Below are 22643 nucleotides of genomic sequence, written 5' to 3'. Positions count from 1 at the left end.
GGTCAAAGGATGATTAACCCTGAAAAACCCTGAACATTTCTTATATTTCCATCTGTAAGAAATCCACCACCACCAAAGAGTTAACTGTATTATTTTTCTTAGGATTAAAAGTTTCATTGATGAGTCAAGCATCACGCCAACTTTACACTGCATATTAACTGGTTTCCTCACTCCACTGATCAATTATTCCCTCAAACCAGTCTGTCCAGGACACAAACAGCTACTTCAGAGAAAACTGTTTAAAATTACAAAAGACACAAAGTCAATGCTCAAATACTCTCTTTATTTCATTTGATCCATCTTCTGTCGATGTGTTATAACACCAAAACTACTGATAAGACAGTTTGGTCAGGCTGTTGATATGTTTTCAGTACGTTACTGAAACATATAATAAACATTTAATTGTGGCGTTGCTGCCACAATCAAAAGCATGGTGAGTTTTAGAGGCTAACTTTGTCGACCAAACTTCAGATCAGCAGCTCTGGTTAGTGGCCTGTATGTGTTAACTGCTTGTCAAAGGAAAAATCAGTTAATACATCTAATGATTCAAGTACACATCTTACCATAAACCCTTATGTACAGTATATCTGCAATACATACGCATGGATAGATTGTATGACCCACCAACCTGCATTAAAAATATACATGAAACAAAAAACCCACAGAAATTCTTTTTGTCATCTTCATCCCATAATTGTCTGTAAACAGTTCTTTAAGTTTCTTAAAAATCACACAGTACTGCTCTTTGAATAAATTAGAAACCAGAAAATGTTTAAAATGCATTTTTCCCTCTCAAAAAAATAATCAAATACAAAAAGATGACATTAACTTTCATTTATTTATTTATTTATTTTTAATTAGGCATCTTCTTGTTTATGTGTTATAAGTGTTTTATTTCATGATGTTAAATAATATTAAAATAAAACACACTTCTCACGCAAACACCACACACACATCTTGGTTTAGGTTGCATTGTTGTGTAAAGTCAGTTTGTGGTTTTTGGCAGCTGAAGTGGCCTCTGGGTGGAAAAACAGAGGACCACTCAGGAAATAACGAGGAATCTTTACGACACTCATCAGCACCGATTCAATAACGCTTAACACGGAAGGCTTCCACAGATCTGAAATGTATCATAAAGCTACAAAGTCTTTGATTCTTACAGTGAGATTTAAATACTTTGCTTTTTCTGTATTTTTATTGATAAAATTTATTTTTTTTAAAAAGACCGTTCTGGTTTCCAGGAGGTCGCATTTCATCTCTACTGTGTAATTAAGTGGTTTCAATCCCACATAAAACATGTTCAGCATTGTCTTACAGTTTATAATCCACCTGGTACTTTGAAAATACTGTCAACACTCAACACAGTGGATTGTTGCAATTCACTAAATTTTGTGTCAAAAATGAGTGACAGCAAATGCTTTCTGGGAACATAAAAACTGTTCCTCTGCAAAAAAATAGGTGGTAAAAACTTGCTTTTCCTATGAGAGCTAAGTATAAATATTCACTATTGTGAATCTGGGGAATTCATTTGCAGGTAAAGAGCACAAGTGAAAAAGCCCTGTTAAGATTTTTTGTTGAGTCCTTTTGTGTGTATGACAGCTGAGGAGTGGAAGGCATCATTTTGTCTCATCCCAGTCTTCTGCTCCTCTTACATGACGTCAGCCCGTTTGTCCCTGACTTTGTTCCTCTGTTTAGTCCTGGCCTTGAAGGCAGCAGAGTTGAAAAGGTGCTATTGAAGAAAAAGTATTTTTATTATTGTTCAGTCAGTGGCATTTAAAGCTAAACTTTAACTTGCAACAGCATAAATACGAGACAAGGAGAAAAATAATGAAAACTTATAAAGTGCATGGTCAGATTGTTCCAGTGTGCAGGACTGAGCCAGAGAGCTGCTGTTACCTTCTCAAATCGTGAGATCTTTTGGCTTTTGACAGTAGTGTCCAGGATGAGAGGAGGGCCAAGGCCAAAGATGTCTCTCAGTAGTGGATTGAACTGCAACACAACAAAAATAAACACTGAAATTAAGAGCAGAAGACAAAGTGATTGTTGACAGTTGACTGTTTTGTCTTTATTATTCATGCGACCTCCAGGCTACAGACATGAGCAGGAGAACAGCATGAGTAGATCAGGCTGGATGTGAAATATGTAAATATGACAGAAATGAAAATCTACTGTTCACCCTCTGAGAGGACAAACTGCCTTCACCAGGCTAACTGACAGTGGAAAGTTACTGGATCTCAATCATTTGCATGTCAGCCCTACTGGAAGAAATCAACAGTGTTTGTATTTATTGATATATTGGTATGGTTGATAAATCAAACACACATACAGCGGGATATTTGTGTGATTTAAACAGATGCCTGATCACATTATGCTTCAATAACCTTTCTCCCTAGAAATGCTGACTCTCATTAATTTCATTAACTGAGATGTAAACTAATGTCACACACTAAGACCCTCAAACCAAAATATTTCCATTTACTAAAATGTTTAGCACAAACACTACAAACTTAGTTTCTAAAGGAGTTCACTGCTGACTTCAGAGTATTTCCTGACCTGTAGATGGTGTCTGACTCCAGACTCCTGGATCTCTTTGAATGCATCGTAGATTCTTCTCCTCATCCAGCTGTCAATGTAAATGCCCTCCACTCCGAAGCTGATCTTCTCCACTGTGAAGTCCTCATTCTGCAGGAGATGAAAATGGGACACTACAAAGTCAGAAGTGTGAAGAAGAAATCTCCCCCAGCTTAAACTACTACTAAAACTGCTACCAACATAGAGGGAAAAAATCATGAAATAAGAGATATTCTAATTAGAGCTATAAAACATACCTCTATATAATGTAGCACCTCTCTGAAGATAGAGCGTTGTTTCCTCCTGTCATTCTTGGCTCTGTGTTTGTTGCTGTCTGTGGCTAAACTCTTCAGACACTCACACAGACTTTCACTGTCCTCCACTTCAAACTCCTGCATACAAACACAAACCAATGACAAAACTGTAGTGCAGTAATATGATACTAAAAACAGCAGCCTTTAAACCATAGATAAAGCATGTGTATCCTTTACACAACATTTGTTTTCAGTCTCACCACTGCGTATGTACCATTTCCAGCTTTTGTGTGTGTGTGTTTGCTCTCAAAGCCACACAAATGCGCGTGTGGGTGTGTGTGTGTGTGTGTGTTCACCTCGGATATATCTCGTCCTAGCTCCACCAGCAGGGCGATGGTTTCTCCCACTGCAATCCTGTAGTTGACGTCACTGCTTTGCAGACACGCTTGCAGTTTGGGGAGGTGACTACAGAGAGGGAGACAGAGGCAGAGAATCACTATTAGTTACACTGTTGGTCACTGTCGATGGTTTATTAAAATGTCACATACAACAAGCTTAACACATCTAAACAGAACGGAGAGATCAACAGGAAATAGAAGAGTAGAGATGAAGTTTCTTTCCTTTCTTAGGCTGCTGTTCACATCCAAAGTCTGAACACACTGATAATTGTAAAACCCAAAAATGTTAAGCTAATGTTTGTTGTCCTGACTGAGAACATTTTATCGTGTGAAAGTAACCCACCCTACATGTGCATTTAATCTGATGTTCTTAGTCACAGAAAATAAAACATACTAAAAGAAATTGATACATTTCTGTCCCATGAAATCAGGACATGTGAAAATATTTTGTTGTTGCAGCATTTTTTGTCACCCCTTTAATCCCCTTCAGTTGCAAGATGAAAGGGAGGAGGAGAAAGGTTTCACGTCAGCTGTCAGCTGTAGTCAACACTCTGGCTGATTAGTTTTATTTTTTCATTGAGAGCACAGAGTTTGTTTCACTCACAGGTCAAGCAGCATAGACAGTTTAGATGCAGGACAGATGGTAACCAGCAGCGACCAGGCCTGCAGGGCAGCACCGTGGAGACCTGCATTGCCAGGTTTGGGTGTGGGCAGTGTCCCCTCTCTGTTAGGGTAGGAAGTCATGAAAACACTCTCCAGGAGGGCCAGCGACTTGATCAAGTCCTGCGATGGTTCAATGGTGAAAAAAGACAAAGAGAGAAAATGCAATGAGGAGTGTGAGAGACAAACTGATTATATATACTGTCATAAATACAACTAATATCAAGCTGTTGCAACTTTGTAATTCAACATCCAAGATCCTTAGATACAAGAGCCTTGGACCCATATTTGATAAGAATTTGTCTAGGAAATGTTACATGTTTTTTTGTTTCTTGATATATTTCTGTTTATATAATGAACACACAGAACGCTATGAACTTGCTGCCCAAACTTCAAAGATAAAGTACAACAGTCAAACTAAAGTACTCCCTGTGTTACAGATATTTTATAGTAACTCCCTGCAAGATTCTGAGATTTGTAAGTGTCATGATGGATGTTTCTTACCTCTCCGTCCTCTGCAGAAGAGACGTAACAGCACATCCCCAAAGCTCTGGCACACTGATGGAGACAGACGAAAGAAAAGTTTTAAAGCTACTTCATGGTACTCACACAAGTTGAGGTTTGCTAACATTGTAAAAAAATATATTTAAGTAAGAACACATACAATCGCTGTATCAAGGTTGCAACTGTGATCCTAACATGATGTCTTTTCCCAACAACTTGGTCACTCTTAAATAGTTTTCAAAAAGTGGTAAATAACCTGTTTCAGCAACCAGGCAACTGCTGAGAAAACAATAAGCAAATCACTCAATGTTATTAGCCTGAATCTCTTCCTCCAGATAGAGCTATCAGACTGAGGTCCCACTCTCAGATATAGATCAACAGAAACACATATTATTATTTAATGTGTAAGTGGTGGAATTAAAGGTCCTGAGAAAGACAAAGAATGAGGAAAAATGACCCATGCTGTGAACGCTGTCTCAGAAATAAAAACTAAAATGACTGAACATGAATTATGCCAGGGGATGTCATCAGCCAGGGAGTTAAACTATTACTTCACTAAGCAATATTTCAATTAAATGAATAAAAACTATTAAAAAGTCTGTTTATATTGTGGAAAAGTAACTGTGGACAAGTCGCTCTGCAGTTTTGGCCGCTAATATTTATATTGTAAGCTAGCGTTATCATAGTTTGAATTGTCAATTTAAATGACTGATATATCTACCTAAATTGTTAAATAGCCTACTTCTTTATACTAAATAGTCTAATAATTTTGCAAACAGAGTAATGTCATCATGATTATGGATTCAGAAGTACAATTTAATGAACGGGACATACTTGCATCCCCTGTAGTTAACACCAATTACTCAGGGGTCTCTAAAATACTGACAATATAATACGAAAACCCAAATCAGTTGACTCTGAAGCTCCACTGATGTTACAACCTGCTGCTGGATTGCTGTCAGCACAGACCTGCTAACACCCGGGATGACAACGCAGGGCAAGCCGGCAGAAGAAGTATGAGGGTAACAGTTCAACAGCTCAACCTCTCTGTGTCTTATTTGTGCTGATAAACTACAGTAGGTTACATCACTCTGTAGTATCTCTACCGTATTGTGCTTGGCTGTATTGTATCATACAGTGTTGTTTGGTCTTGATACCCGTGTGTAGGTGTTATGTGTTCATTAAATGATTATCATATATTGCGTATCTAGTATATGATGTCACACTCAGTGAGCTCTTGGCTGAACCTCATCGTTTTTGGTTGTTGTTGTTACTTTGCAATTTATTCACTGTCATGTTGCCAGCTGGGTTTAAAGCTGCAGCCTGTAGGATTAACTTTTGATCCAACATTTATTCATAAATATTGTCAGAGCAGACATGCATTTCATTATTTCATTTTAGTCTTTTTTTTTTTTAAAAAGATATAATCAGTAAGGGATAATCCCAAATCCAAAATTTCATAGGACTTAAGGAGAGAGGGTTTGTGCATGTCCTCACACTCTGGCGGGCTGCTATGCTGGCAGTGTTGTCGATCAGGATGGTGGTGAGGATGGGGCGAAGCATCTTGAAGCCCTCCTCCGCCTCGTCGCCGCCACCGAGCTGGATACAGAGCAGGGCGAAGACTGTGGCTGCCGCTGCTTGCTCTTCCCCGCTGCCTGGAACATGGAGGAACAGGAGGGGAAACTCAAATCATTATTATTTTATCATTGACTGCTGATGTTGCTGGCAGCCATTCTGCTCTGCATGAGACACCTGAGTTAAGACAAAGCTATAATTACCTTTAGGTGAATTTATACAAAATATACTACATATACAGTGAACATATGCAAAAAAATGACAATAATCATAGTAAAATACAGCTCTGGACAGTTTTGCCACTTTTTTCACCTTTTTTCAGGCTCCTTTCCAGGCAATCACTGACAGTGAGGCGTCTCTCTACGAGGAAGTCATAGAGAACTCTGGAGGAAAAGACCTGCCGCAATGACTCAAGGGCTGCGAGACGAGTCTTTGCACTGAAGGAATGACATAAGAAAGAGAGAGAGAGAAAGAGAGGAGGGTTAAGGTGTTAATAGGAAGGTTTTTCAGTAATATCACTTCCTCCTTCTGGCATTGCACCATATCCTTGCATCTGTCTCCCTGTTTTGTCTTTTCTCACATTTCCTGTTTTTATTTTTTACTGACTTGAAGAAAGGGGAAAGCACCTCACCTCTTATCCATCAGGTTGTCTATGCACTGTTTGAGTTTGTCTTCTGTTTCCTCTTGGGCAGTCTGCTCATCCACCTGCTCACCACCTGTGTTTATCCATTGAACACACGTAGATCATTTGTAAGGATTTTCTTAATTGCGTGTCAAGTATTTTTGTATGAGCTCTACTTTACCACTTCACAAATCAAAATGCACTATAAAAAGCTAGGTTGCATTTATGTCTTTTGGTGGATGAAAGCACCACCTTGGCTGTTATCCAAAATACACAATCCCAAAAGCCGTGTAGGTAGCATCTGTGTTTGTGTACTAACCTGTGCCCTCGTCCTGCACAGAGGTGCCTTCACTGGCACTGCTATAGTGGCTGAGAATATCAGACATCAGCTCATCATCACTGGCACCCGATTCTCCCTTCACCCCATTTTTAACACCTGGAGAGAGAGAAAAAGGGGGAAGATATGGAAAAAGTGAGACGGAAGGAATAATTAATGAAAAAGGAGGGATATCAGTCAGAGGTAAAAAGAAGGATGAAAAATATTTAACTTAAAAGTCCTGTCTTGACTTTGACTCTTAACATACCAGCGCTGGCGGGTTTTATCAATGGAGCGTGTGTGACTGAATCATTAATGAATCATGACGTGAGTTAAGGAAGGCTGCCTTAGGTGTCAGCCATGTTAGCTCAACAGTCCTACTGCATGGCTGTTGCTGGGTGAGAGGTAATTCAATCAGCTGATTTGGACAATGCTGAGCATCTCTACCATGGCAGGTATGGTGAGGATTGACATGCAGCTGTTAGAGCCGTGATAGAGTTTCCAAATCAGAAGCTACAGTTTTGTTCAGCAGCAGCAGTCAATTCCTTTACTTACTGTTCAAATGATTGTTAATAGTTATGTTAATTAGTTCTGTACTGTCTTCATCCGGCTGCAATGCCAGGGAATATCAGCATCTTTCACTGAAATGCTATAAAAAAAAAGTTAAAAAAAAAAAAAAAAAGAAGTCAGTTTTGGGTTGTCTTAAACAGCCAATTATGATTCCAAAAAAATGGCTAGAGCCTCAAAATGGCTATGAAAGTGAAATAAAAAAACCCTTAAACAGCCAAAATTAACCAGAGCCTGGCTGCCTGCCATTCACCAGTGGTGAGTAATGGCAGGTTTAGGGAAGCTGACTGTAGGCTTACTCTGCTCTCAGCTGTCTGTTTTTGTCAGTAACTTTACACCAGAGTTCTTCTTATATACAGACAGACACACTCACTCACTCGGACCCACATGTTCTTCTTCTGTTAAGCATCAAACAACCTCCTGAGACACTGAAAAGCTTTATACACAAGAATGATTCTCAAGACAATCCTCCTCCAATATAAAAAGCTCACCAGCGAGGCTTTTATTTTTGTATGACTCACATCTGGGGGTAACTACAAAGAGGTGACTTTTAAATGCAACCAAAGATTATAATATCAGATCTGTTACACTTGGATGACTACAATATATTCAAATGTATTTCATAAATTCATCATGTCATGTAAATGTGATTCTATGGTCGCCCTCGCTGTGGTTTATTATCAGTGTCACCCACACACTGGACGCAATGACAGTAAACAGCAGATAACTTTTACATCAGACAATCCGTTATCATCTTTTGTGTTTTTATTACTACCTGTAATTAGCATTTTCATGTTTCCATGCCGCTCTGCCTTGGCTGTGTATGTGTGTGGCAGTTTGTTACACAGAGTCTGAACAGGACAGGGGGGGCTAAAGCCAGGCAGGCTAAGCTAAGCTAACCCTCAAGCTACTGCTGGCTCAGGACTTTCTACTGTTGGTGGGATTACTGGTGACCAGAGTGACCATTCATTTATTCATTCATTCAGTGTGTACGATCCAGAATGGTCAGTCTGTGTGTGTGTGTGTGTGTGTGTGTGTGTGTGTGTGTGTGTGTGTGTGTGTGTGTGTGTGTGTGTGTGTGTGTGTGTGTGTATATACGTACTCATGTTCTCAGGTCAACCAGGTCGGTTGAGGTAACCCAGAGGTCACTATGATTGTTACAGCAGTTCAACTTTGGGGTTGTAGTAATAAATTATGACTTTCTCAATGAAAAACATGTATTTTATTGGGTTTTTCATATTAAATGTGGACTATGTAATATATACAGTATAAAGACTAAATATGACAACTTTAGCAACACCATAACTGCTGTCATTCTTTGTCCACCCCTTGCCCAGTTAATAAGAAAATGCCAGAAGAACTGGATCCAGGACTGTCTGAGTTCAGAGTGATTGAATTGGGTTTAAAGTTCAGATATTTGACTTCAACAATGATAAAGTCATTGTTGAAACTTTCCGGTTGGAAGTTATTTCCAGCTTCAAGCCAAATGCTGCTGTATTACCCCTTCATACCTGGTGTATAATTTAAAAGCTTGTCCTTTTCTGCTGAAATTGCTGCTGCGTGGTGAAATGGTGACAGTAGCAGTTACATTTGTTACACCTGATGTTTGGGTATTATAGCTTTTTTCCCTGCACCTCTTACTGTCTTACTGCAGCTTGAGACACATTTTACAGCTGAACTCAACTGGATAACAGCTGGATAATAGCTCTACGGTATAATAGTGACAATAGATGCTTGCTGTGCTCCTATTAATAGCTACCTTTTCACCTACATCAATATATTACAGTCAGTTGTAAAACTGGGTGTTGGAGTGCGTAATGTGCTGAGCTGGTGATACAAAGTAAAGCCTCTCGTCTGCAACGGACATCAGAAAATATGTCTTAGACAGAACAGGCTGCAGGCTCTTTAGCTCAGAAATCTACTGTTCACAGCTCAGATACTTGCTCTGTGGGTCTTTATCAGTTAGTCATTTCTCACTTATCATCCTTGAACCCACAGCCACTGTGCTGGTTATTCCCCCGCAGTTACACACATACACACACAGCTCCACACCTGCCCACACACACAGCTCAGTTATTTAAGTATGAGCTCCCTGCCACTGCTCACGTGTCCTCTACACTTTGCTACTTTATGCTAACGTGGCAATCACTCAGAGTCCCAGAAGAGGCTCCGCTGACAGACAAGTCAGAAATCTGAGCCAAAAGGAAGGGAGCTCATTTGAGTCCCCCTGGCAAAGGCCCAACTAGAAAAAGCTTTAAATGCAACAAGACACAGTGGGGTTCCCTATATAATACTGCTCTAACAGTTTGGAAAATAATGCAACAAAATCTCCGCTTTGGTATTATTAATTCTCACCCTTCACCATTTGTTCCAATTTTATGCTGTAAAACTGTGATCACTAAAAGCCATAATGAACCACTCCTTAGACAGACCTTGGAACAAACCCCCCCCCCCACCACCACCACCACCCCTTCCACGCTGCTGGCTGCCAAATATAGGCGATATAGGCATTAAAAATAAGCTCACATGGCAGGAGGTTGAACTGGGCAATTACTGTATGACACAATGTTCAACTGAAATTGGGACCCAGGTGTATCGTGGACTGTGGTAATTTGAACACAGTCTAAAGAATGTCACAAGGACATGACATTTTGTGCACATTTGCATGAGAAAGAGAGAATAAAGTCAGCCCAGGAAACGGCGACTGTCTTGAAATGTTTCTGGTGTCAACGCAGGTAAGAAAAAGAGGATAGATGGGTCAGAGGGATTTCAACCAAATTAACTAGATGAAGAAGCAAGGCTGGATGTTAGAAGCCAGCTGCAGGTGGAACAGGTCGGACAGATGTCAGATGTGGATTAACGTCCTTATTAGTTCTGTGATGTTTGTCTTTTAAAAGGGCAGCCATCAATCTCAGCACGAATGTGAAGCGTTAACTTACGGTATTCAAGACATGCAAGAGGACTGAAGAAACCCAGACAATGAAGTGTGTTTCGTGTCTCTGAGGCTGTGATAAAGCCAGGCAGTCAGTCAATAAAGTAAGCGGCCTGGGTACAGTTAAAATGTTTTCAGTGCAGCGGGGGGAAAAAAAACTCTTGCCAGGTTATGAAGCATGTGAGTGGCTGCTGCGTTTACTGCATGCACTGAAGTGATGTTCAAGAGCTTCTGAACAAGCCTCAAGTTGGTCACGAAGGTGAGGCCAGGGGTCACAGGTCAGAGGAGTTACCTTTCAGCGAGCCTTTAGCCGACAACTGCAGCTGAAGAACCTCCTGACGAAGAGATCCTGGAGATGACGTGGGGACGAACGGATGAATGAAATGTAGGGTGTACAGATCGGAGGGGGGAATGATGGACGGGTGTATAAATGAATGGAAAGATAGGTTAAAAACAATGGATAAAGGGAGAGATGGGGGGAATGACCATGATGGAGAAGAAAACAAAAGAAGTAAGCTAAATTTTTCCCATTCACACAAAATGCACAATGAACAATGCTCCTATTGGACAGTTCTTTATTTTCCGTCCCTCTCTCCCTTCGTGCGTGTGTGTGTGTGTGTGTGTGTGTGTGTGTGTGTCTGTGTTAGTCTATTTAGTCAACGCACGTGTGTGCTTCCCAAGCAGCGTCACTCCATAAAACGTGAGGGGGCTGTAACGCCCTTACAGGCACATGTACGCACTACTACTGTACATTGATTTTTTTTAAAAACACGTGTAGCTCTGTCAGACTAGCAGGGAGCAACTTAATTGCACATTAGCGACGTCAATGTAAGTGTAGTTGTACTCGAAGACCTTGTTGCACTTGAGTTATTCCTCTTCAACACAATTCTCACTGACCTGAGTGGTTTTAAGTGACAAGAGAGGGCTGCTAAAAATAACATGCGGTTAAACTTAACCTTACATGTGTAGCTTTAGCAGCCCGGTGTCCTGACTGCTTGCAGGAGATCATTCAATGAACCTTATCTATGCCTAACCACTTCCTGCACACTTCTTCAAATGGTACATAAGCTCATTTTAAGTGACAGAGTGGTCTCTATATACATGTCAAACACAGACTGCACTGTTACACAGTGGCGCCAATTAGAAGCCACATGGATGAAGAGGGCAGACAGTACAACTATTTATTTATTATTTACAAGTAGTTAAAGTTAAAGCAACAGCTGTTTTATCTCTCATGCCATATGGCACAGTGCTGCTACACTTTCATATAAATTTAACAGACATATTCATTCTTCACATTTCTGTTGTTTTCACAGTGGGTGAGTGGACAGGTTAGCTACTGTTTCATATGTGAATGCTACTCACCCGTTTTACTGGAGCCACGTTTCCCTTTTTTACTCCGCGGCATCTCGAGCAGCGCTTTGATCAGCTACTTCACAACAAAGCTAGCTGTAGGTAAGCTAGCTACAGTTAGCCTGCTTTAAGTCGACTGTCAGCTCCTCACAGGCTGACAGCTGAAGGCAGCAGTAGCAGCAGACGGCTGGATGCTGTCCGTGGTTTGTCTCGACGGCTACGTAAAAAGCTTCCCCAATTTCCAGCCTCTTTCACACTTTTGTTGACACTTTGGCTAACGCTGGTTAGCGTCCTCTAAAAACGCCAACCACAACTCCGCCTTCTTCAAGTCTGGGAATAAATCTTGTCCGGTGGCGAAAAAAGTGACTAGCCTCAATAGTTTTCACAGTATATTATCTATGATTGTCCCCAGGTAATCTATATCTAATACCAGGTTGAGATAGTAAGTATTTTTCAAAATGTTTGGGACGGAGTTTTGAGCACGCTGTTGTCGCCAGGTCCACCATCTTCCCCTCAGTAACGACTGAACAGACCGGTAGCCGGGGTTGCCAGGTTAGCTCTACTAGCATCCCCCTTTCCGGTATAGACACTTCCTAACTAAAACCAGACTACAGTGATGAAGCCTTTGCTTTTAGGATTGGGTGAATTACTTTGGAAGAGTTAGGTTCATGAAACAAAATCCTGAAACTGTTGAAGCAATATTGTAATTAGAATACTGACATTAAAAAAAATGAGTGTTAAAAAAACACACATTTTCTAATATTTTAAATATTTCAAAAGCCATGTGTGCCAAAAATTAATCTTGGAAAAGTGTAAAATTGAGAAATTCAAAGGAGAAAAAAAAAATCAGAATTGAGTTTCTTCTATGTGACCATAATAATTAAAGGGATTTTTTAGGGTGTTTACTTATTCAAATCAAGTGTCAAACTCAAAGAATGTGAAGGCGGTCCTTTTAATCATTAGGTTTTCTTTTTAGGAACCAATTTTGAAAAACAAAAAACGGGTGGTTATTTGATATTTGATATAAAATACAAAATATTACATCGAAAAACGAGCTGTTTTACTTTTTCCTGGTCAAAAAAAGGATGAGCAGAAATTTAATAATGGTTTGAATTTCTTTTCATATTTAGAATAATAAAAAATAAAATCACTGGCAAACAGAAACAAAAAAGGACACATTTCCCCATATTCTGAGATGGTTGTCCTCAAGGCAAGAGTGCTAGATCAATAAAAAAAATCCTTTTAGTATTTTTTCAAATCTATAATCATCATCATGATCATGTACTACTGTTTAAATGTACAACAACATACTGAGAAGGATTTCTAATCTTGTATCCACCCCATTATATCAATGAGGTGAGGCTAAGTAACAGAAAACACATCTCTGTATCATGAAATATAGTTCAGCGGTATCACAAACAGCTCCAAAAAGGCTCCAAAATGACCATACAGTTGATTTAATGCCTCTGAAAACAGTTTAAACAAAATCTGAACATTATAACCTTCATGAAATGAGAATTTACTGCAGGACTGTTGTCATCACACAGAGGAGCTCTGTTGTCAGTACTGTTTTGGGCAAATAAGCCAACTCATCTTGTTGTTTTTTTTTCACAATACTGAAGGTGTTTAAAGTTTGTGGCGATGATGACGATGATGATGATGACAACAGGTTGCAAAAACAGATGGTGGTTAGGATAGTTATCAAAATCAACCAAAGCAATATATCAACTCAGCCAGGCCAGTTACAATAACAGCTTTGCTCAGTCATGGGTAAATTGTTAACCTTTTAGTTTAATTAATAATCTTATACATTTAGTGAAAACTGTAAGGAAGTGATCCTCACCTGATCTCCGATATCTGGGTGGTTTGACTGTTTTTGTGAGACAAGAGTGAGCTGTAATACCTTGTTACCAGACATGTCAGAGCACAATCATCATATTTACCTTTCTATATTGACATAGACATACATATGTGGCACAGATATTGACAGTTATATAAGACAAACTGATATACCTCTTTTGTATCCACACAGCAATACGTCAAAGCTCCCAAAAACATTACAGCAACCTCTAAAAGTGCAACTGCAGCTAATTATCACAAGGTTTCATAAAGATACAGTGTGATTTAAGTTGAATAAAAGTCATCAGATTACTCCCCTACAAGTACTGTAATAACTTGGGCTGCATGGGGGACCATTGGGCAGGTGTGGACTAGCGATACATCATTACAGTGCTGTTGAAATAACCCAGAGCTGAATCATGAGCTCTCACAGGTCAAGGCCAGAGCTGGAGTCTTAAAGCTTTAAAAACTGTTAGTATTGAATTGGTTTGTATCACATTGTGCTGCTTAAAACTTGTAACTATGGGTCATAACATTACCAAAGATAACTACATAAAGCCAACTTTATTTTATTCCTTATTATAAAGATAATTACATCTACATGCCAGCTCTCTGTTTGAAAGAGTTACCAACCACAACCATGACAAATTAAATGTCAAATAACACATTTAAAATAATATTTACTGTTAAAGTAGTGTCCATCTCCTATCAAGGTTTCATTAGCCAGGTTGATTGGATGGCTGCTTTTCTGGTTGACTGCTGGAGTTTAGGAATTAGTAGGCTGATTACACAAACATGCATGATGATGTATCTACTTGTATTTACAGGAATTGTTAAAAATAATTTGTAGTTTAAGCAAAAAAGAAACATAATCTTAATTTAATGTTTTCTGTATGAAGGAAATCTTTTATCCAGATCTATCTGGTAAAATTGAACTTGTTTATTACAGTGCAGCTCCTAGAGTCTGTTATAAATGCCCTGCTGGTTTGTTGAGGTTTGTTGCTGCTGTCAGTTTACCTGTTCCAAGTCTCCTGCTGACTTCAGCATATGCTGTAAATGATGCTCCAGGAGCTGCTCTGTGGTCAGGGCTGGATCTCCAGAGACAAAATGGAGCTAACGTAGGTCTGAGGGATGCATCACTCTGTTTCTGGGCATCCCTTTGACACCAGCCAGCCGTCTGGCTCGTGTCTGGGGAGTGACTGTCATCCTTTGGAACTGCAACAGCATATAAGCTCCATCTCCCAGACTGTTTGTTTCAGAATTACCTCAAGAAAAAAAAGATAAAACACAACAATCTATACATGACGACATATTTAATTTGTAGTAGTTTTGTAGTACTTCTATTTGTAATTGTAATGATAAATACATGTTAGTCAGTGGTTTAGTAAGGTAATTAGTTTTAACATACAGCAAAATACCATCATTGTTTTTCATTGCTGGCCTGTGGACATGATGGTTATAATCCAGAGCTCAGTGTAGGCTACATCAACATGTGGTTGTGAAATGGTTCCAGTTCTGTAGTCAATCAAAACGTAGTATAAATGAAAAATCATAAATGACTCTAAACATATTTTGTCTGATAGATGAAGGATAGGAAATACATACTTCTTATTTCTCCACCTGATATGTCCAAAGTGAACACACACTTTTTTACTTTATTATTATTATAAAGTGCATAACTTTGAAAAACTTTTCCACGTCCCTCAGCCACAGATCAAGGATTGTGTGCAGTCCTGCTGAGTCCACATGTTGCTTTGGCTCTTGAGCACTGACTGAAATCACAAAGACAATTTGGGCCAAATAAGGAAGACAGTTCAAATAGTAGTACAGTCAATATCAATAAATAATACAAATCAATAAAGATAAAGAAGTTAGACGCAGAACAGTAGAGCAGTTAGGGCCGGTCGAAAGGTGGGAATCCCATCTGTTGATGTGTTTCTCTGGGGGGAATCCCGGACCTCCACCTGTGTTCACGTTCACGCCCTGTCAGTTTGTGTAAAATCAAATTTTTCTGAGGTATTAATTTAGAGGTTTGGGCAGTAAGTTCATTCATTTTCATAAATTCAATGTTTTGTCACTGCATGGTAATTTGACTGTGTAGTCTAGTCTGTTTTATTTCAGGTAAGATTAGTGCATCCACAAAGAGTCAGTGGGGATCTGTTGGGTTAGTGTGTTCATGATTTGGCGCCACCTGCAGCCGTTCTCTTTGATAGATACATATGACAGTCTGTTGGATAGTTTTTTTAATTGATCTTTATTACGCTCTTGCCTTGATGATGACATCTGGTCTCACAATATGAGAAAATGGGTAATTTTTTGTTTCTGTTTTCCAGTGATTTTATTTTGTATTATTTTAAGTATGAAAAGAAGATCAAACCATTTTTAAATTTCTGCTCATCCCCTTTTGACCATGAAAACAGCTCATATATCAATTTAATCTGGACATTTCAATAGCAAAATAACGGAGTCATGGGCAAATGAAAAGCAAACTGTCTTTATTATAATTACAAAGAGAAGATATTTTCTAATCAAAATGTTAACATTGAGTTAAATATTAAAACCTACACTCACACACACCAGTGCACCTTCAAGACAGAATTGGCAACTTATAAATCAGTAGTATCATTTTAAATACAAAGTATTTTGTTATTTTTTGACAAAATAAGACATTCAGAGCTCCAAGTGCAAAGAAAGGTCCTAGTTTAATTAAAAAAAATTACATTTCATTAGTAGCAACATAGAATCCACATTATGACCATTGCCGTTTCAAGTCTATAATTTTACCACATCCAGTGTACAGTCATGTAGTATAGTTAATGTACCTCTGTCAAGTTCAAGATATGACTATGTTACAAACACTCTGAAAAACAATCCGGTCAGGTTTTATCTGATGTGGAGATCATATCATTGACCATATCATCAGAGAAAGCCAGAGCTCAGTCACAGTATCTCTAAACAAGGACTTGCTGAGAAAATCAGGAGATTAACACCAAAATACCAATTCCACAAACCAACATATTTGTGATAATTAGCACATTTTGGATAGGGATTTTGTGTTGGAATGATTATGCTTTGGCCCTGTTAAACTACACTTAATCCAGCTGTAGACAACTAACAATATTAGTGAAGGAATTTTGGCTTTGAGGTATTTTAAAGACCTTAAAAAACAAAAATGCAGGGATGTGATTTAACATCAAAAATACCATTTGGAATCATAGTTTTGGTCCAGCGATGACAGACTGAAATGTTATCACGTCTCATTAGCAAAACCTATATTCTATAAGAATAAGTAAATTATTAGTTTTTAGTGCATCTTTAGCTTCACTGTTTTATTTCTTACTGAAAGTGCCATAAGTGTCGGCTAATTTCAGTAAGTGACATTTTGATTCAGTTAACCTGTTGTTCACTTATAAAAGAGTATACAGAGAAAACACAACTTGCTTTGTATATGAACAATGTTGACAACACATCTAGGCTCATACTATAGCGATACATACATTTTGTGACTCAACAATACTGCTTGTAATGTATTTTATGCATCTCATGTATAAATTGCTCACAATTCATCACACATCTATCCACAAGTGCAACCTCTTGAACACATAAGGTAGAAAACTGACTGTATGTAGAGTGACAGTCTGCTAACTGTTTGTACTGGTAATAATAAGACATTATACTATTATAATTTCACTAGTATTCTAGTTTAGAATTTGTTTTCTTTTTCTTTCAGAGGACTCATCTGTTCAGATGTTACACTGGTGTTCTGAAGTAGGTTGCATTGGTGAATATGGGACAAAGGGGAGGAATGGTCCAGTGTAGTGTGAGTGTGTGTGTGTGTGTGTGTGTGTGTGTGTGTGTGTGTATGTGTACTGTATGTGTATTGAGGTGTTTGTGTGTGTCCCTTCTATCCAGAATAGTAGTTGGTGGGAACGAAGGGCATCTTGCTGACAGTGGCAGGCACTGCTTTTTTCCGGACCTCGACCTGAATGGCTGTTCCATTCTTAGCAAATGCAGCGTCAACGTAACCCATGGCGACATTCTTCTTCAGACAGGGAGAGGGGCAGCCACTGGTCACCTCACCTGAATAAAACAGCAAAGGATAAGTCTTTTCAGCGTAATCACTGGCAGACGAACCTTCAAAGAAACTTTAGATGCAGAGTTAAACCCTTTGGTTATAATATTAAATTGGTCCGATTCTCTGCTTGTGATCTACTTCCTGAGCAGTAGACTGACCTGTTTATCAATTCACCTTTTAGCTTGCTTGCACATCACATTCACTCATTCATTCACTTAAGTCACTAAAAGCTGGGATGATAATATGCTTGAAATTATAAGCATTATTCTCTAAACTGACAACATGTAACAACTACCTATTTGATGCGTCACACATGGCACACATTACATGGTAACATATAAACTGAACATTTTAAATTAAAGTCTGCATTTTAAAGCCACAGTTTGGGGGGTTTGAAAATGTCTGACTTTAGTGACACCTAGTGGTAGATGGTAGGTATGGCAATCATAAAAAATGCAGAAAGATATGCATGTAAAACATAAAGATATAGATATAAACCATTTTTAAATCATTGATGGTGTGTTGGGTTATTTTAGTTTGGGTTTTACATCTGCAGCTGCCTCAGTATAAATTATGAATACATTATCATAAAAATATACAGTATCAGTCAAAAGTTTGGACACTTGTGTTTTGACTGGTACTGTTTATTTAGAGATTTTATAAAATAGAAGAATTCTTACCTTCAGGTCTATACTTTTATAGAGAAAGATGCTATTCATTTAATTCACATTGTTGTTTATTAAAATATAACCACTGTGTTTGCTTTCTGACCTATGACCTTTCCGTCGGGGCTGAGTATGGGTGTGTGTTGTCTGACGGGGGGACCAGTTGACACCAGACCCACTCTCTTCCTGGCTGTCTTGGCTTTGATCTGAGGTACGATGATGTCAGCACCAGGGAAATCCTTGGTCTGACGCCGACGCTTTCCTGTGTGTGAGAAAACAAAGCAAATGAGTTCATACACCAGTGAGTGTGAAATTGTACTTTCAGGACTACACTACTCTGAGTGAACAATTGTGGAATTGACTTGAGTCTAGATAAAAGTGCAAGAAAAGTAAGAGACCTTACACTTAGAACTATACAATGCTCAATATGTAGCTAATATTGAATTATCTTCTACTCTTCTATATTCTTTATTTGTCAGGCCTAAGAGGCAGAGAAATTAGCAGTGTCCATTTACTCATTCCACAATAGCTTTCTGTAAAGATAAAGTGGCTGGAGAAAAAAAAGTTAATTAAATATTAAGTGATTCACACTAAAACATCACCTATGGTCCAAACTAAGGTGGCCTCCACAGGCGTGGTGGTCTCATCGATATCATTGCCATAGAGACAAAGTCCTGCCTCTAGCCGCAGACTGTCTCTGGACCCCAAACCGGCCAGCTTCACCTCGCTATTACCCAACAGCTTCTGCGTCAGCTCCACCACTCTGGATTGAGGTACAGAAATCTGAAACACACAGACAGATAGTATTGTTAAACAGATGATTGGAACAAGTAATCACATAGTGTAAAGTCAGTCGGTTTTTTGGTTGTTTGCAGACTATGTTGAGGATGCCGATTTCTTCATTTCAATATTTAAAGTTAGACAGGTAATCAGAATCTTATTTTTGCCATATTCTATATGCTTGTGGGGTAAACACAGACTGAGTCAAGTGAGCCTTAGCACTGAAGCAAAGACTTCTGGCAAGACGAATGAAAAACCTGGTAAGGAAAATTAAACTCCCACCAGCCAACCCACATCCATCCTGTTTCCTACAGAGCCACCATAGAGTGGGCAGTGAGAGTGTAAAAAACAGTAAATCCATGCAGTAAACCATCAATCTGGAATAAGCCAGCAGGCTCCTGACAATTTACTGAAAGGTTTTTTTGATTTTTATTGTCATATTTTGGAACAGCAACTTTTACATTTCACCATTCCACCAAGGGAAATACAGCCAGGTGGCAGAGGAGAGGGTGGCGAGTTGGCATGTCATGTCGGCAGAAATGTTCATTTCAGCCTATAAATAGAAGAGCCAAGAAAGAGAAATTATTACCTCCACCCCGTCCTCTCCAGTGTATCCACAGCGGGTGACCCTGCAGCCAGGAATACCGAATATAGTGGCCAGGGTGGAGGTCATGAATGTCAGCTTGCTGAGGTCCTCCTTAAGTCCCTCCTGGAGCACCCGAGACATGGATGGACCTGACAACACACAGCTGGTAAATTATTCAAATACACTAAGACATGAAAAGTTGTATGCAGAGGAGGTCAAATAGACTATTAACAAAGGATTAGTTAAAAAAGACACAAATAAAACAAAGAATCAGTAAGAGAAAGAGTGAAACCAAGACCAACAGAAACATAGAGGACTAAGATAAATAGCGAGGGACGGAGAGGAGGACTGAATAGGTGGTGGAGGAATGGAAGACAGACAAAAGTAAAAACAAGCTCCACAGAATTTTACCTTGCAGAGCAATAAGCGCTTCATCCAGGAACTCAATATCCACATCTGCACCAGCTGCTTTGAACTCTGCCAGTCTGGCCTATGAGCAAAACACACACACATCATGTCAGACACTTTCTATCATACTACCTGACTCTCACCTGTCTGTCTACACACACTCTCTGTCTGTATTCACCTTCATACGAGCAGAGTCCTTGTCAGAACAGCCAGCATTGGAGACAACGTAGAGGTAGCCCTGGTCCGTCTTTGTGACTATGAGGTCATCAATAATCCCTCCTTTCTCATTGGTGAAGAGGGTCAATGTACCCTGAAGGGTGAGGGAGCAAGGAGAGATAAGTGGATGGTAAGTGAATTCCTTGTACTGGAACACTGTTCAGTTGGTCAAGTTCGTCCAAATCTTTATGTGAGCACATTATGATTATGGTTCATTCACACTTGGCAATAAAGTTTGTCATCATCTGGCTCAATTTTTACAATACACAAATAAGCATATTTTCCAAAATGTTGAACTATTGCTTTAACACTATACTACTGGACTACAATGTTGCTCACAGTAATGAAGCCACTGAGAATTGTCACCAAACTCTGTAATTCCCCTCATCTCTACTTGGGTCCTTCATCTCACCTGGTTGTCCTTGAGTTCTGCGATATCTGCAACCACTAGAGACTCCATGAACTTCACCCTGTCTTTGCCATGGACTTTGGTCTGATGGAAAAAAACAAACAAAAAAGAGATAATTAAATATAGAAACAGATTTTTTTTTGTTAGGCTGGGTTGTCAATTTTCATCATATGTAAGTCTGTATGTGTATTACCTTACTTACATTGATGTGAGTATGTGTTTGTATGTGTGTCCTTTTATACTGGTCTCACCTGCAGCATGTGGCTGACATCAAAGATGGAGCAGTGCTCTCTGGTGTGCATGTGTGAGACAATATGACTGTCTTTGTACTGGACAGGCATACTCCAACCTGCAAACTCCACCATCTTCCCCCCATGTTCCCTGTGGAAGTCAAACAGTGGAGTCCTCTTCAATGCAGCCTGGGGAAAATGAAACATTACAATAAGTGTAAAGGATAATAGAAATAACTACAGTGGAACAATACAATATAATAACTTACTTTATTTAGCAGTTTTAATAGTTATGAATGGTCACTGATAGATGCAAAAATGTATATGTAAAAACTGCTTCTAAAATTATTTTATAACATGAGCAGATTTCCTCTAAAAATCATCTGATCAAATATTAAAAGAAAACCACATTTCTGTTCAATGTAGCTCAGTTTATAGTCTCATTTGTCAAACGATAAGATGACAGAATGACAGGTCTGTGTTCGTCTGGCCCTGACTTCTGACCTTTGAACCAGCCAGTGAAAGGGGGCTTATCAGCACAGCAGCAGTGCATTATGGACTTTACATAAGACTCAGTTGCTTTTTACAAAACTGTTCAAGTCCAAAGTCAGATATTAATTAGAATGAACAGAGGAGAGGTGGGTGTTCTACCACGCACATGTGAACACACACACACACACACACACACACACACACACACACACACACACTTATTAAACTACCACAGATTAGAGCCACATGGTTAGGACTTTAATCTTTATACTCATTTAGCTTTGTGCAACACTAAAAGATAAAAAAAAAACAAATGAAAACTTTATCTTAGAAGCTTAATAATTTGCAGGAATTGCACATATTGAGTCACACTATTTGTGTCTGCTATATTAGTTGATTATAACCTCCTTTTTAGAGAAGAAACAGTAAAAGTGAAAGAAGGTCTGAATGAATAAATCTCACTATAGCAGAGGCCGAGAGAGCACTGACAGAAATGAATAATCAGTCACTCGTGGTTTTAATAAAATCATCTTGTGCAGTTCAGTGAAGTGAGGCAGGTGGGGGAGGGGGAAGGGGGGGGGTTGTGGTCTACTGGGACAGATGTACATTATATCTGCATGAATTAACTGCTGCTCTTACAGTCTGATGTAGTGTAATATGCAACACTGATAGAGAGACAGTGATTTATTCTGAGCTTTTCTGAAGTGAAGTTCAAGTATGAGGGTCAAAACAATCCTTTCCAAATGAACAATTAATACATTATTAAAAAATTACACAGAATATGAGTTTTACAGTAAAATACCATTGAGCTGGTTGAAAAATGCACCTCTTTGCACCACAGTCAGTGTTTTCATCATCTTCTGCTCATAAAACTGTGATTCAGCTGCTTAAGCCAAATGTAATAATAAAGCCCACTATACTTGTAGAGGTACAGGCTGAACTTCATGCTCCACTTACCTCTGAACTTGAAGCGTGTCTCTCCTGCTGCTTCTTCGCCGCACATCCAGCACCAGCGACCCGCAGCAAACCATCTCTGGAAGCCCGCAGCCCGAGCCCCGAACCCCCGACCCTAACCATCAACCGAGCCCACATTCTGCTACCTGAAGCCCCGCTGAAGACTCTCTCTCAAACACACACCCTCGGTGCTCCTGACGGCTAACACTTCCGCTGCGTTACTCAACTCTTTGGACT

At 39.3% G+C, this 22643-nt stretch overlaps 2 protein-coding genes across 3 annotated transcripts; both read right to left on the bottom strand.

Annotated features, from left to right (window-relative positions):
• Positions 1-268: 268 nt before the first annotated feature.
• Positions 269-12257, bottom strand: ifrd2 (interferon-related developmental regulator 2). 2 transcript variants are annotated; one of them, XM_053318301.1, is made up of 13 exons: positions 11765-12257; positions 10692-10748; positions 6904-7020; positions 6594-6678; positions 6275-6399; positions 5885-6042; positions 4388-4441; positions 3828-4006; positions 3182-3290; positions 2829-2963; positions 2554-2682; positions 1897-1989; positions 269-1729 (listed from the first exon to the last, which is right to left on the bottom strand). In XM_053318301.1, the coding sequence occupies exons 1-13, from the start codon at positions 11805-11807 to the stop codon at positions 1649-1651; spliced, it is 1365 nt and encodes a 454-aa protein (XP_053174276.1). In that variant the 5' UTR covers positions 11808-12257; the 3' UTR covers positions 269-1648. The 2 variants fall into 2 exon arrangements, with proteins under 2 accessions (XP_053174276.1, XP_053174277.1); XM_053318302.1 differs by lacking the exon at positions 10692-10748.
• A 4999-nt stretch (positions 12258-17256) lies between these two features.
• Positions 17257-22643, bottom strand: amt (aminomethyltransferase). The gene is made up of 9 exons (XM_053318303.1): positions 22410-22643; positions 20982-21149; positions 20734-20814; positions 20284-20415; positions 20109-20187; positions 19701-19846; positions 18934-19114; positions 18438-18593; positions 17257-17671 (listed from the first exon to the last, which is right to left on the bottom strand). The coding sequence occupies exons 1-9, from the start codon at positions 22542-22544 to the stop codon at positions 17496-17498; spliced, it is 1254 nt and encodes a 417-aa protein (XP_053174278.1). The 5' UTR covers positions 22545-22643; the 3' UTR covers positions 17257-17495.

Source organism: Scomber japonicus, chromosome 4 (assembly GCF_027409825.1).
Source record: "Scomber japonicus isolate fScoJap1 chromosome 4, fScoJap1.pri, whole genome shotgun sequence".
Lineage (NCBI taxonomy): Eukaryota > Metazoa > Chordata > Actinopteri > Scombriformes > Scombridae > Scomber > Scomber japonicus.
Note: the sequence above shows the minus strand (reverse complement) of the source record. Positions and strands in the feature narration are given on the sequence as shown.

Bases quoted from the DNA above. Each gene is read 5' to 3' on its own strand.
- ifrd2 (XM_053318301.1), bottom strand. From the start codon at position 11,807: ATGCCGCGGAGTAAAAAAGGGAAACGTGGCTCCAGTAAAACGG. The intron at 10,749-11,764 runs GTGAGTAGCATT...CGTCATCTCCAG, and splicing joins ACGTGGCTCCAGTAAAACGG to GATCTCTTCGTCAGGAGGTT. The intron at 6,400-6,593 runs GTGAGGTGCTTT...TCATTCCTTCAG, and splicing joins GACAACCTGATGGATAAGAG to TGCAAAGACTCGTCTCGCAG.
- amt (XM_053318303.1), bottom strand. From the start codon at position 22,544: ATGTGGGCTCGGTTGATGGTTAGGGTCGGGGGTTCGGGGCTCGGGCTG. The intron at 20,815-20,981 runs GTGAGACCAGTA...TTTTTCCATCAG, and splicing joins ATGTCAGCCACATGCTGCAG to ACCAAAGTCCATGGCAAAGA. The intron at 19,115-19,700 runs GTAATAATTTCT...TGTGTGTTTCAG, and splicing joins CTGGAGAGGACGGGGTGGAG to ATTTCTGTACCTCAATCCAG.